Consider the following 16,359-nt stretch of genomic DNA (forward strand, 5'->3'; position numbering starts at 1 on the left):
TACTAGTACTGGAATGAAGCTCTCAGGGCCTGACAGCATTTCCTATAGAACACTTCTCAAAACACAGCCACTGAAGTACGAACTACATCTAAAATGGGAAGACACTAAGGAATGCTAATGTTGGGAGGCTGCCGCAACCATTTTTAGGTTGCTTACTACCAAACAGTGCATCTGTCTAGCCATGCAAAAAAGATATCTTGGGGACTTTCAGACAAGTTGTCCTTGGAATGCATTTCGCCCATGGCTTGCTATTGGCTGTGTGGTTAACTCACGTTTTCTGCCTTTCCATTTGCTGACTTTATTTGCTTTAGGCTCTGTAGCTTGAGTTTGTACCTGCCCATGCTAAAGCCGTTTTTACATTGTTCTTCCACAATCTCATATTCTGTAAATAACAGGTCGTTATATTTTGTTCTCATCACATTTGCTGGGCATTCAAAGACCGAAGTCAAATGTCAAGCTGTGTTTTCGTTGAAGCCTGGTATTTATTTTGCTTTCGGCTGACTTCAAAGTGAGAGCGTTTATAGGAAAGAAGAACGCAGCGTACTTTCTTCACTGAGGCTTCTTGTTCCCATTGAAAACATTTTTTTAGACATAGCCATCTCAAAAGGTATCTCATTCTCCAGCTGCATAAAACATTTGCACTTTTTTTTTGCAAAATTCCTCTTCTTTAGCGAGTCCATTTAATTTGTGAAACTATCTTTTTAGGAACAAAGTACAAAACTTAATTTCAGTCTCGGCATCAGCCTAACCTATGGTGATCTTAGGCAATTTACATTGTTTATGGCCCATTTACTGTCAAGCACAAGATAAGATCTTTTCAATGGAAAGAGCCAACCACATGGTAACACAATTTAACAATGCTTGATTTTCAATTTAATGTGTGAAGCATATGCTTTATTTATGACATCCGTGGCAACTCGTTTTGGAGAGTTGGATACGTTTAAAGGAACTTTTTATGAAAGCTTTTGTTTATGTTAAGCTATGCAATAATTATGTATTCAGTCTGCAACAGTGCTTTTTTTGGGAACACATTTATTACTGCATATAAATGTTTTCCTCATATGTCCTTGTAGGCAATAGGGTCATGAATTCAATGTTGTAGCAGGTGCAGTGGCACAGGGGCCAAAGATTTAGGAAACCCACTAAGCACTGAATATTGCAATATTTTACTACTAAACAAGTAGTTACAAGCGCAATTACCCTGCAGGCACTAGTGTCATAATTTGAATACTGCAGTGGCACAGGCGCCATGGGGTCTAGGAAACCCACTGACAAACGATTATTGCTATATTTTACTGCTAAGCAAGCAGTCCCAAGTGCAAAAACCTTGCAGAGACTAGGGTCAGGATTTGAATGGTGCAGAAGAGGATACGGCCATAGGGCTGCCTCTATTAGTGGCAGGGCCTTTAAAACCTTGCACTAATGCTGCATTGCAGATAATGCCGCTCACTATAGAACACCGCCTAAGGGCATGCAATGGGAGGGTATTCAGCAATGGGGCTGAAAAAGCCTCTCTCAACACTTTTAAACACGGTCGCCCACAGTCAAGAACAAATTATATAATGCACAGCATCCACAGCTGGAGCAGGATAGTGAGCTTCAGAATAGAGATGAGGGACGACAGTGATCATCGACCACTATGTTTGGAAGTAATAGGCCAGCTAGTAAGCGAAGACCAATCTGATATTTGCACACAAAGCATACATCCCCTAGTAGGAAATAACCGAAGATCTATTAAGTGGCCTAAGGTCACTGGTAACATTGAGCTAATGACAAGCATTTATAATACCTTTGCTGAGGTAGCAAGCGCCCATCTGGAGACAAGCGATTTGCCAGTAATATCAATCCACAGCGTTCTAGCTGCAAATCCCTTCTTACTAAAAACATCGGGAAGAAATCAAAACCCAATTTTAAATTGTGATTAGAGTTAAATCCATGGTATACAACAGAATGTAAAAGATCTAAGACAATTTTACTTGAAATGATAAAGCAGGGAAAGGCAGACTCAGTAAGAAGGGCCAGAGATATTAACAGGAGAACACTGGCTATTGCCAAGAGGAATTTTCGACAGCTGGCTTGACCTCTTGCAGGCAGCAAAAACGAATAATTCAGCGGAGTTCTGGAAAATCATAGCATGCGGAAGCAAGGACCAAGTAGTTAGGACAGAACATTATTTGGATTCGGCAGTTTGGACCGAGCATTTCACTGACTTGTACTCCAGCTTCTGGCCCACTGTAACTCCGAGTGGAGACAGTGAGCCTGCTAATAGCGAGGGAGACCGTTAAGTGAACTTTTTTTCACTGCAAGAAACCGAATACGCCATAGATACCATCAAGCCGGGGAAGGCACCAGGACTAGATAGACTTCTTGGAGATCTATTTAAACTTGATAAAAAGGTCTGGGTCCCATACGTTAACTCCCTTAGTAATGCAATAGCAGCAGGTGCCCAAATACCGGGAACGTGGAAAGGGGCTGAAATTGTCCATATCCACAAAAAAGGCAGCAAAGAGAAACCTGAAAATGGCAGGCCAATTAGCCTGATAGATGTACTTCAAAAAACCCATGCTAGACAGTTATTAAACAGGCTTAACGACTGGCTAGAGACCAACACTATATTGCCCCCATATCAGGCAGGATTTAGATCATGCACTAGCATAGTAGATCAAGTCTTCAGACTTTTGTGCATCATATGGAAATACGTCAAGATTAGGAAGGATCACATCTATGCAGCATTTGTTGACCTGAGGGCAGCTTTTGACCTCAAACCAAGATGTCTATTGTGGGACTCACTAAAAAAACAAAAGTAACTTTACGCTGAGTAACCAAAGTATAGAACACACAACTAATTTTACTAATCTGGGCATATTATTAGATTCCAAATTAGCATGGAAACAGCAAGTCAACCACTCTGTACCACGGTTAGCCCAAGGGACAGGGGTAGTCCTTAAGAAGTATAGTCTGTCCTCAAGCAAATCTGTGACACCAGAGCTTGAGCTACATAAATGTAAGGTCCAGGCAGCAGTATTATATGGATCAGGGCTATGGGGCATTAGTGACATCCAAACAAATGGGGGGAAAAAATTTGCGAGGAGACTACTGAGGCTACCTCCATCAACACCACTCATCCCAGTGCTCCACAATTTAGACATGAAGCGCATAGGGCACCTTACAACTCTGTGACCATTGCTCTATTGGATACGATTATGGATAACACCCGAACTAGTAGTATATAGAGAAGGTGTACGTGAATTATTGTCTATTGACACATGCCTCACCTTCCCCTGGCTAAGATTCATACAGAAATGGCTTACAGAGCTAGGTCTTGAATCATATTGGACCGATCCACACAGTTTAACATTAAGCAGTAAAGATACACTGAAGGGAATTTACTGGCAACACATACTTAAGGTACTCCACTGTGACCAGAGATTAAGAAGGCTAACATCTCAATTCCTCATTATTAAACCAAGTCGGAGTCGGGAAGAATTTCTTGACAATTCACAGCCGTACCTAGCAAGAACTCTGTACCTAAAGTTTAGGTACAATATCTACAGATCAAGAGCCATACAGCAAACTGGGGAGGCAAGGAAGATCGCTCTTGCACTCTATGCACTAGACGTACTTTAGGGTCCACGGAAAACACAGCACATATTTTGTTTTTCTGTCCAGCGTATGATAGAGCAAGGAGAAAATGGATTCGACCACTATGCAATTCAATAGGATTTAGAAAGAACCAAGAGGCACTGAGGGTGTTGACAGCTAGTACCGTACCATATGTCAAATTTGCCTTATCCAGATACTTGTTTATAGTGGGATTGATAAGAAAAAAAGTGGGGCTAAAGCTGTGATGTATCAAGGATCAATACACTCATGACTGCGAAAACATCTTTGAATTGTATAAAATAATCAACCACTTCTCCCTTTTATTGTATTATAAGAAGTTTTTATCTAATTTTAAAAGAGAATTTACTGGGGTGGTAACAATGGAATGTCATGGTGACCAGTTTATATTGTTTTAAATTATTGTATGCCAAACTCCTGACTTTTTTATTGAGACTATATAATATACGGTTGAATGTATTTTAGATTGTATGAATGATTTTATTACTATGAAACTTTTATGGCCTTTGGCCAAAATAAAGTATTTAAATTGAATTGAATTGAATTGAATGGTGCAGCAGGTGTAGTGGCACCGGGACCAAAAGCTCTAAGAAACCCACTGAACACTATTGTTATATTTTACTGCTAAACAAGCAGTCACTAGTGCAATTATCTTGCAGGCACCAGGGTCATGATTTCAATATTGCATCGGATCCAGTGGCACAGGGCCCAAAACAAATCGAAGAAACCCGCTGAACATGTAATATTGCTATATTTTACTACTAAACAAGCAGTCACAAGTGAAGTTACTCTGCAGACACTAGGGTCATAATTTTAATGGTGCAACAGCTGCAGTGACACAGGGGCCAAAAGGTCTAGGAAACCCACTTAACACTGAGTATTGCTATATGTTACAACTGAACAAGCAGTCACAAGGGCAATTACCCTGCAGGCACTAGGGTCATGATATGAATGGTGCAGCAGGTGCAGTGGCACAGGGCCAAAACCTCTAGGAAAGCCACTGATCACCGATTATTGCTATACTATGCTACTAAACAAGCAGCCACACGTGCAATTACCTCGCATGAACTAGGGTCATGATTTGAATAGTGCATCAGGGACAGTGGCATAGGGGGTCAAAACATCTAGGAAACCCACTGAAACCCGATTATTGCGATATGCTACAACTGAACAAGCAGTCACAATAGCAATTACTTTGCAGGCACTAGGGTTTTGATTTGAATGGTGTAGCAGGCACACGGGCCACAAGCTGAAAATCTCTAGGATACCCATGAACACCTATTATTGCTATATTTTACTACTAAACAAGCAGTCACAAGTGCAATTGCCTTGCAGGCACTAGGGTCATGATTTGAATGGTGCAGCATGTGCAGTAGCACAGGGGCCAAAAGTTCCAAAAAACCCACAGAACACCTATTATTGCTATATTTTACTACAAAAAAATCAGTCAGGAGTAACTTTTTGTTTCTTTTGTAACCACTGCACCCAAAGTAACACATAACCTAAAGCATCACTGTAATAAAAGCTGTAACCTTTTGGACCTTTCTGTCTACCTACAACTTATGTTACATTCAGCGCATTTATATGGTACATTTTCAACCTTTTATATGGTCCTAAAATGCTTCTGAATCTGGACACACTAATACTTTGGCAAGGGCATTCTCCATAAACCAATTGACCTAGCCTATGAATGATCTATTGGCTTTGTCAATGTTTTTTTAGCCATATTATACAGCAGCGCTAGCTTCAGTGCGGAATAACGGGGGGAAAGTGCTATAACGTGGAGAGCGCTAGCTGGGTCATACAGCTTTTGTACATTACTTTCAGCCATTGGCAACATATCTAAAAAACATTAGCAAAGCCAATAAATCTCACATAGGCAAAACCTATTGGCTGTGCCAATGCTTGCTCAACTTTGTCAGCTTCAGGGTGATGCGAAGGGGAGTGGCGATCAATGAAGTCCTTGAGCACAGAGTGACAGGAAATAACCATTTGCAGGAAGGGGAAGGCAAGCAACTGAGGACTTGAGGGGGGGTGCTTAGAAAGCACTCCCTAAGCACTGCATTGTACACAATAGATTTTTCGAAAACAATAGACATTTTAAAAACAATAGATTTTTTGAAAACAGAGAGCTGAAGCTGAGTGCGGCCAACACCTAATAACCAAAATAAGTTTGAGGGTGAAGGCAGCAATAAATCAGTTTTCTTTGTAAAGTGATACAAAATAATTCACTTGTAGACACAGTAGATTGTTTAAGGAAACTATAATAACACTAACTCTGTACACCAAGAATATGTACGTTTACACTTACACCTAATTGGCAAGTAGTTTTTACATTTAAGAAGCTCTGAAGTATTTGCGAAGGATAGTGCGCATGGACAGATCCAGCGGGCAGCTCGCCAGTCACAGAGATGTACCCAAAGGATTTAATCAATTACGCATGATTCCTGTGCTGTGCCCTTACAAAAAGGAGAGAATATCAATAGGCATTCTCCAAATCGCTTATGAATAATTGTGAAGGTACCGAGATTCCAAATACATTTAGGAAGTGGGCATTAGGGTCCGCTAATATGGTGTGCTACTAAGAAGTGAAATACTGGTCACTGAAGTACGGAAGTTAAAAAGGAGAAGGATGATGATCATGAACTAGGAAAGCAACCTGAGTCGTGGTTATTGGCAACAATCAATATGCATCCCTGGTAGATTCATTCAATTTTACTTCTGCAGGTGAGACAACACTAGGAGTATTTACGGACTAGGATAATATTCATACAAAATGAGGGAGAAAGGAACCAGGCCCGACTGGCGGACATTTCTCCATTATTATCTTGAAACCGTGTCAACGGCTACCTTTCCTAACGTTTCTATGCTTACATTTTTAAGTAGTACTAATTTCAGCTCACAGTTTTAAGGGGCGAATTTTTAAACAGCATATTTTGCAAATAAGTTATTTACGCACATCTAAGAGTGAAGTGTTTTCTTAAAATAAGATTTTACAAATCTTGCTTTACCTTTGGAGCGATTTTGGAAAGGGCCCATGCATTGTTAATAAATAACATCACAAATGACATTTTTGAGATTTTTGTTTCAATTTTTCTCCAGGCCCTAACTATACATACTACAGAAATATTTCAGAGTTGAGGTGTTCGGGTTCATTATTGATATGCTGCCCAAGCTATAAACATGAATGAAATATTTTTGGGCATGTCAATGAATAGGGGATTCTTTCTGAACAATTAGGATAAAAATCAGGTCTGACCCTGCAAACGAAGGTCAGGTGATATCCGAATGGAAAAGGCTGACATCGGAGTAAAGTAGCCGATAACAAGGAAAAAAAAGATTAATAGTACGGTAACTTTTATCTAAATGTTTGTGATGTCAAATATTTTTCTTTGTCGTGCAATATCATATAACGTCTTCAACAGGAAATGAAGGAACCACTAGCCACGTAAGTAGTCGGGCTTATTGAGGTTTGGTTTGACAGCGCAGCTCTGTGCACGACGTATTGTTTCCAGTCTTTAAAACATAGAAGTGGGCTTTGGCTGCACTCAGAGGAGTATTACTCTCTCATCATTTCACCTTCCAGAGTGCGCTCCCATTGGAATGCACAAGAGACTATTTAATCACTCAATCCCACTGTCTTTATATGGTCATTTCTTTACTCTGATCCGAATTCTATACAGAAAACAACCACTTTAAGCAATTTTTCCTACCAATGGCGAATATGTGATCAACAGCATTTGTACGTGCCATGCATGTAAACAGTGTTTGAGTGACTGTATTCACACAGGTCACTGCTTGTTTTTACTGTCCTCACTCATACCCGCAAACTCACACGGTGCCACCATGTGCCACATGATTTCGGCTCCTTTCATACAGTCATACGGTGAGAAACCAAAATCACACGGGTGTAGACTGTGGATTTCCAGCTAGTTTTCGGAGGCTGTAAGCAGCCCACGTCCTTTAAAAGATGCAAAAGCACACCAGGACATTGGTGACCGCCTTGATGGCCCTCTGTTTTGTTTCTTGGGGGAGGGGGCTTGGGGAGGGGCAGAATGTCTCGCAGATAGCTCTCCGCACCAGGCCCCACCCCTTCCAAGGCCCTGCCCCTCTCCTCACACAGCAAAGTGATTTTGTAAGTTGGCAGGTATGCTCAATGCAAATGACATATTGCATCTTGGGCAAGTTATCCCACCAGTCACTTCCGCTCCCTTGACCGCCAACATTTTCTGTCCACAGAATCTGCTACCCGTTCATGTTCACCCAAACTGTACTTCTGTAGAGTGGAAATTCCAATGTGAAGTATCCCTTGCTGAAATATTACCTCCTCTGATAAATAAAATACACAGTACATACCATTAACATCTTGTGGAGGTCCTCCTCAAACGAGTCTATACTGCAGTCGGTCTTCTGCACGTCATCAGACACTTCTCGCAGCATGAACTGGTAGTACTGCTTCATCAGCAGGCCCCCCTTCAGCACTTCTTTGCACTCTCGCACTAACTGCAGAGATAACATTCACAAGTCGCAATGAGTCAAAACCAAGGATAACATTTTACGCACTCAACAGTCAAAGATTCAGGTTTAGAAACATACTTTTTTGGTTTTCTTTTTAAATGTTACAGGTTTGCTGCACAGTCCCAACATTATTTAATACCAATACTAATAATCCTCAATGGACACAGAACCCGAATGTAATTTAATGAGAGCAAGTAATATTATATTCAGCAAAAACACAAAAACTTCATGACTGTTATACAAGAGAAAAGAACCTCTTCTGGAAACATGTCATTATCTTGGTTTCAGTATATCGGAATCCAAAAATCACGGGGTAATTGAACTAGACTTGAAAAATGATAGAATGTGGGTACGCACCAAGGAGTAAGAAACATGGTAGCTGAAAGGGGGAACAATATCACAACAAAAGGGAGAGGGTGGAAAAGAAAAGGCGTTGGGCTAAGAGAACAGAGGCTATATAGGGGCACCTCCAGTAAATAAATACAAATTAAAAAACATTTAGGATAAAAAGGCTAGCTGTCTGTGAATGTTTATAGTTGCAGGGAAAAATTAAAAAAAACGGTAAAGAGTAGGGCAAGGGAGAGAGGAGGAGGAGGGTAGGAGGGATTGCCCACACTGTGAAAAGAAAGAATGATAACTCCACGGTTAAACTCAAGAGTTCCAGATTTAATACATCTCAGATTGTTGTAATATTAAGTAAAAAAAATCAAAGCCTAAGATTAATCACCCCAGTCAAACACATTTTACACTGGAACAATTTACAGAGAGCCCGTGCAGTTTTTTCCGTTGGACTTCATGCACCGGACCGTGAAAAGAAAGCTTCAGGGACATTAATGACATTGCTCGCTGAGAACACGGTCGTTATGCTTCCACGCATCTTTCAGGGCGGTGCGATAACACAACCATACTGGTCAGCTACTGCATGGCCTATGCTTTATAGCTTTGTACAGCGCTAGGCTGGAGAAGTTCAACAGAACCTCTTCAATCTACCACTGGTTACTGCTATATTTCCTTATATAAATACCAAAGGTTTCGACTTAAAAATGGATTCTGAGCAAATGTTCCTGCCTCTAGTACTGACAAGTCTTACACAAACCTGGCACCAGAGTGTTTTGCTCTGCACTCACAGGCTTGAAAGGGCATGCAAACGTTTTCCACTCCTCACAACAGAGACCTGTGCCAATCATCTCGTTCTGCCTACCAGAACAACAATGCTGAAGAGGACACCATAGCTCCCGAACTTCTCAATACCTAAGCTTCCCCCACAATTACCTTTCAGAGACAGGACCTTAAAATGCTGCTATTTCCATCTCAGCATGCACCAGAAGCAAGGTGCAGCATCCGAACCCACAGAAAAGCTGTCAGATGCATCCAGCCTGTGACATAACTCCAGGGCTTTAAGTGGGAGGTAAAAGGGGGGGGGGGGCTCTCTAGGAGTGGCGTGGCCTATGTGGATTACACACGGCTACATTTCCGTGATTCTCATACAGTTTCGACCAATGGGTGTTTTAATGTCTCTCTGACGTTTCTGTTTTTGCATCAAGATATGTAACATAACAACCGACACTCACCTAAAACCAACAAGGACTACTGGCTTTGTCCTTGATCGTTAGCCGTTTAAAGTAAATGAGTAACAATCACTTTGTTGTCAATATTTAATAGTCCCCCCCCCCATCCTCATATCACCCCAATACTTAAATAATGTGCCTTGAACATTAAAAAAAAACTGGCAAAGCTGAGAGGTCTGGCCATGGCAAGCTAGTGTGATGGTTGTTTTTTTTTTTTATTACAGGAAAACCCCTCAAAATAAACAGAAATAAAACATGCTGCCACCTAAACATGGACGACATATGTTTCCCAAAAAAAATTACATTTAAAAGAACATTCATGGATTTGGCTAATGTACTGATGATGTTTTTTTAAATAACAACCTGTCAGTTGCGCCACAGAGTTTTTAATTTTTATGACTTGTGACACTGAAGAGAATAAAATACCATCGAACCAAGTAAACAAAGTGCAGGTAGCTACAATGTTGCAATGTCACTTAAGTAAATGTAAATGTAAATGTAGTATACTTGTAAAGCGCACAGCTGCCCCAGCAACGGGGCGTCCCGGCGCTGTATAACTCTGGGGAACCCGTCCTGGCTTTCCCTGTGGGATGGTCCCTTGCTGGGAGTCCCCAAGGTGGAGCCAGGCATCCCCGGAATTGGTGGGGCCGTTGTGGAGATTAGGCAAGCTAATGCCCAGAGTTGCCGAGTGGAAGCCCTGATTATAGTAAGCACCGAAGTGAGAATTATCGAGTCCGCTGACCAAGGTCCACGACCCTGCCGCGTCGGGAATTGAACCCTGGTCCCGGGCTGACTTCTGCTCTCAGGCCTGCCGCCTCTAACCAGTGAGCCACACTACTCCAGAGAGTCAAACAATGTATACCAAGGATGTCCAACATTGCCTCAGAAGGAACAGATTTTTTGATAGCCGTGACAGCTTTAATTCTCTTTCCTTTTGATACATTGTATATAAATTGATATCGCATGTAGGCACACCAGTGGATCAAAAGCCAGAACCACTGGCCACTGAAGAACACTACAGAGAAGCCAACTGAACATGGTTGTTTACTTGCACAGATATGTACCGTGCAGAATGATGTGGCACTGTGCTATGAACATGCTATGCAACATGGCACCTTCTCAGCACTGAGCAAGAATAAAAGTTGAATTGAGCTTGCAAGTGCAAGAATAAAGAGGATACCAGGTAGAAGTGAGAACGGGCACATGGCTCCAGTGGTGGGTCCCACGAATAAAACAAGCATTTACAATGCAACGGTCTCGCCTTTGCAAAAGTTAGAGCTATTGGCATTGTAAAGAACAACATTTGTATTTATGTGTTGGTTTTGAAAACAGATAAATTAATGGCATTGTCATTTACAATGCCAAGAGCTTAATCTCTCGCAAATGCCACACACAAATACAGAGACCCACACACACACACAGAGCCCCACACACAGAGCCCCATACACACAGAGCCACACACACACACACAGAGCCCCACACACACACATAGCCACACACAAACACACAGACCCACACACACACACACAGACCCACACACACACACAGACCCACAGACCCACACACACAGACCCCACACACACACAGAGCCCCACACACACACAGAGCCCCACACACACACAGACCCACACACAGAGCCCCCCACACACACAGCCCCACACACACAGCCCCACACACAGAGCCACCCCACACACAGAGCTACCCCACACACAGAGCCACACACACAGAGCCCCCCACACACATAGAGCCCCCCCCACACACACAAGCGTGCGGGCTGTCATGGTTCTCGAGGGCCTGCCGTGCCCCGAGTGCCCACGCCAGCCCGGCCTCCATGCCCAGCTCCTCCTGCAGACCGCGGCTGGCCAGGGTGGCCGTGTCACAGGTCACACAGCTCCCAGGATGCTGCGCCTCGCTCCAGCCTCTTTGTTTGCTGGGAAGGCCTGCTCCTGGAGGCAGCTGAACGGGTCACAACTCAGCTGCGCCTCCAGGCAACAAATCGATATGATAGTCCTTCACTTTACAAATGACGCACCCAATCAGTGATCTATGGCCCATCGGGCGATCAGCGTTAGGGGACCTCTCGCGCCTTGCACGGCGTCCTCCTTTTAATGGGCGTGAGTGGGATCAAGGAAGAAAGAGATCGGAGAGGCGTATGTGTATGCATGTGGCATGCATGAGTGCATGCTCACGTTCATACAGGTACAAGCGTGTGATGGATATTGGTTTTGCTCATGCGTGACGTGTTCTAGTGACATGACACATAAGCCCGTGTAGGGTGTACTCCCCCACACACAGCGGTTTGCGTGATCACAAAGCATGTTACACTCAGTCCCTCGCGATCCCCACTGGCAGGGTTTACTTGTGGAAATCTCCTTGGCATCGGTCTCAGATGGCGATGCACGTGCACCCCGGGTACCCCGATCCTGCAAACCCTCCCTGAGAACCAGTACATCCCTGCCCATCCCTGGAGCTATAAATGTATGGTGGGAAGTGGACAGATGGACGGATGGAATCGATCGATCAATCGGGTGGGGGATGGGGAGATGGTTGGACGGCGGACAGACGGGTGGATGGATAGACGGACGGGCAGGAGGGTGGATGGATGGGTTGTTTGATGTATAGATGGATGGACGCACGCACTGACGGAAGGATGGATGACTGGATACATGGATGGGTGGCTGAGATGGTCGGCGGACAGGTGGATGAATCCGCGGACTGAGTGTGAATGGGCTGATGGATACACTCAATGGATGCAGGTTGGGTGGATTGGATGGATGGATTTGGGACAATGGACCCTTCTGGTGAGGGTGGGTGACTAGTGCATGCTGGTACTGCCGCCTTAAATGTGGACGGTTCCGATGGCTGCAGAATGACTGCGGCAAAAGCATGTTGCCCCGTGTGCTACTGTCATAGCCTGGATTGTGATGAGGATCAGCGAGCTGTCAGACCCATGACAGGGGATGCCGCCGACATCTGCAGCCGTAGCCTGTCTCAGCAGTCCCGGGGGTCTCCTGCTACGGACAGGCTGCTACGGCGGGGACTCTCCAGTACGATGCATGGCGTGTCTCCTGCCAGGTACACCGTTCTCTGGCTTGGACTCTTCAGTGCGATGCTTCGGAGGTCGCATCTGAGAAGTGATGTACTTTACCTGGAAATGAAGGTCTCACGAGGGTCACTGGAGCACTGTGGGGCACCGGCTCACTATCACACCCTCCAGCCGTCCCTCAGGGGTGAGGAGGGAGACGGCGAGGGAGGCTGTCACTGTCTCCGCGACTCCAGGGCACCTCAGCCCATGCCAGAGAGGAAGGACACCTGTGACTTTAGTCACCTCCGCCCAGGCTAGAAAGGAAGGACAGCTGCCTTTTTGAAAAATAACGGTGAGGCGGAAGAGACTGGCAGCCAGCGCAGCAGTCCGGATTGGGCTGGAAGACGGGAGCCCGTCGTTGAAACTGCTTACCAGGCTCCCTGGTGTGCCCAGACGGTGAGCTGCCTCTTCCCGCCTCAGCAGTGTCGCCGACACACCGGTATCACTTTTTCACAGACGCCGTGCACAACATTAGGGGTGCGAATCATGGTACAGGCTGGCAAAGCCCAGCGCCCAAACCCCGGCGTGTCAGGTGAGGGCACCTGCGCTCACCATCAGCGGGATACTGTCGCGGGGAGAAGTGTGAGCGCTACAGGAGGGACACCTGATCCAATCTGACATCTGAGCCGCGCTCACCATTGTAACGCGGGTCTGATCTGCTTGAATTCTCAGCTGAAGTGCAAAGGATTGGGCGAATATTCGAGTGGTCACAGCATGAACCTCTCCAACTTAAAAAAAAAATTAAAATAAATAAGTTTGATCCTTCCACTGAGCTGAGCCTCTGTTGACGGTTAAGCATCGCTGCCCACTGACACAGTGGCACTGTTTTTCACAACTGACACTGGGACACATCGAGGCTGGGAGAACTTGTCTTGGGATGATCGGCGCAGAATCGGTTGAACTTCGAGTGCAGTGTCTGCTGCGGCACCGGGCTGCGGGACCACTGGCTGGCTTGTGACATGCAGAGATTGGCACGCCTACCTCGCTCATATTGGTTCTTGAGCCCCAAGCTGCGCGTCAGATGCCATTTCCTGCAAGGGAGTTTTGCCTGTGTGCCCGGGGTGGCTCTTCACACAAATGCAGTTTTTACGATCCCAGTAATTGCTTTTGTGCTGAAAGGAAATCCTGTTTCACACGCACCTTACTCTGGGAAGACTGCGCAGGGACGCCTGCAAGACGCTGCACTGCTTCCTCCCGCCTGGGAAAGCGGAAATGGAGCCTGCGAGGCTTCTCTCTTGTCTCGGCCGGCCCTACCCACCGTCAGGTGCAGGCGCCGGCTTGGGCTCATCTTTCCTTTTTAAATACAAAGCCCCTGGCGGGGTGGGCACCCTCTAGGGGTATGAGAACGGCACAAAGTCCCTGGCGGGGTGGGCACTCTTTTAGCCCCGTCCTTTTCAGACGGGCTCGGCATGACTTACTGCTGCGGTAAAAGGTTCATTATCTTCTTTATGGGGTCATCTGGACCCATAAAGAAGATAAGAAACCTTTTACGCCAGCAGAAAGTCAAGGAACCCAATCTGAAAAGGTTGGGGCTAAAAGAGAAAGAAGAACGTCACTAGGACCTCTTCTCCAATGGCTGGCACACTGTTTAGGAGGCCAGCCAATGGAGAAGAGGGGCGGGGCTTACCCTCGCTAGTGAAGTACATTCTAAAACATAAAATCTCGCGAGCTCGACTGCGCATGTGCGCAGTACGCCACGCGAGACCTAAACAAAGAGGCCGGCACTGGCAATTGAGATGCGAATTTGAGGGGAGAGCAATCACAAGGGATCCACGCTGTAATCAAACAGTACTCAGGGCTGCACAGTAACACAAAACAGGTCTACATTATTTATATAACAGGGTCAAAGATACAATAACTCAGACAGTCAAATAGTACTAATCTCAGGCTGGGGAAGTCAATGCGGGAGATAATCAACACAAACACCAGTGTGAGGAGTGACAACCAGACTGCTTGCATTTGTTCCCTGCACACATGGGAGATAACCCTACTTTAGAGCTGGGCTTAGCTACGGGCTCTTGCTGAATGCAGGCTTTCTCATAAATTAAATTTTCAAATGCATGTTCTTCTGACCTATCACTGCTTTCCTGTTCTGCAGAATTCAGCAATAATTAATGTCCAAACGCAAAAAAATTCCAATTAACTCTTATATTACGTTATTTTGTTTTGAGTCTTCTGTTCTCACGATACAAGTAAGAATAATCAGACCAATTTTTTTAACCAAAGCTAAATAAGTTGCACAGGTGTTTTTGCTTTCATTTTGTGTACTCCTCCATCTACACTGGATGAATGGACTCACAGTCTGGGTGTAGTATGACTGAATAGTGCAGATAAACCATTCACTGTTAATCATAACTTTTGCTGAAAGTCATAAGCAGTGGCTGCAAGGCAACCATTACAAGAGGTAGAGTGACAACAGTCTGACAAAGCTTGAAAACCAACCTGCTTGATGCTCAAGAGTGAAGGTTCTCCAGCAGGCCTCTGTTCCAGTCTTAGTTTGAGGCATTCATGGATGACGTTGAGCAGGACACGGCACAGAACCAGGAAGGCAGGCTCGAAGGAGGGCAAGTCAATGGCTTTTAGCTCTTCCCATGACACAGTGCTGCACTTCTGTTCCGTTGACGACAGAGAGTTTGAGGATTGCTTCAATAGATCAGGCAAGTAATCCGAACACAAAATAGGGTCAGGAAACTCTAAAAACTAGGTGAAAAAGAAAACATTTGATGAGGTCTATGTTTTGACAAAATCCAGTATGTCTGGCTTTTTTATTATTGGTTTTGTTTATACAACAACTTAACAAGAATGAACTTTAAAGATGTCAGACAAGACATTCTAATGTTAAATATATAGTATGAACTTTCACATACACAGACAACCAGGAATAAATAGGGGCGGGGAAGAAGATAAATATGTAAGTGTACTCGTATTTAGTTCAAGCAGTACAGGTCCATTACTAACAGATAAATTAATTAAATCTGACACAATAGCATTGCCTGACCATATATTTTTGAAGTGAGAAAATGATGTATTTTTTCTAACTGTGTTTCTGAAGCAAAGGCAATTCTTTTATATATCAGACCACCTTCCACGTAATGTGAACTAGGATTTTTCCACACAGTGGAAGTTGAGCATTGTACACTGAGGACTCTTCATTAAGAATTAAGGTTGACTACTCCGTAGATTTTTTAGGAAAGAATCCCAGGGAAATATAATTATGCTTTGTTTCTTTAAAAGTCTGTATTAAGGAACTATAGTGCTCCAAAATACTCAGTCTTTTGCAAGACCATAACATATGTACATTACCTCCACTCTCTCATTCATCCCAAACCCCATACCATTACTATGATCCCCAAAATAACCCTTTCGAGACTCTTCCCTACTCCACCCCTCCTTGCATCCTCTCATTTCTCTTTTTACTATTCTGATCCCCAAAAACAAGCCTTTCTAAACCCTCCCTCTGACTCTTCCCCTCCTCCCCCCTTTTACTCAACCCCTTCACCTCCCTTTTACTCATTCCAAACCTCCTCCTACCGCTATGAGCTCCCCCTTCTATCCCTCCACTACCCT

The 16,359-nt window shown here is 44.4% G+C and overlaps 1 protein-coding gene across 3 annotated transcripts in view; it reads right to left on the reverse strand.

Moving 5' to 3' along the window:
- Window positions 1–16,359, reverse strand: part of MAP3K4 (mitogen-activated protein kinase kinase kinase 4) — a 502,654-nt gene that overhangs the window by 225,931 nt on the left and 260,364 nt on the right. For all 3 annotated transcript variants that reach the window (XM_078648714.1, XM_078648713.1, XM_078648715.1), the window contains exons 4-5: window positions 15,235–15,492; window positions 7,978–8,124 (exon numbers count right to left, since the gene is read on the reverse strand). In XM_078648714.1, coding sequence (XP_078504840.1) covers window positions 7,978–8,124; window positions 15,235–15,492 — 405 coding nt within the window. The remainder of the gene's footprint in view (window positions 1–7,977; window positions 8,125–15,234; window positions 15,493–16,359) is intronic.

This window comes from Lissotriton helveticus, chromosome 6 (genome assembly GCF_964261635.1).
Source record: "Lissotriton helveticus chromosome 6, aLisHel1.1, whole genome shotgun sequence".
NCBI lineage: Eukaryota > Metazoa > Chordata > Amphibia > Caudata > Salamandridae > Lissotriton > Lissotriton helveticus.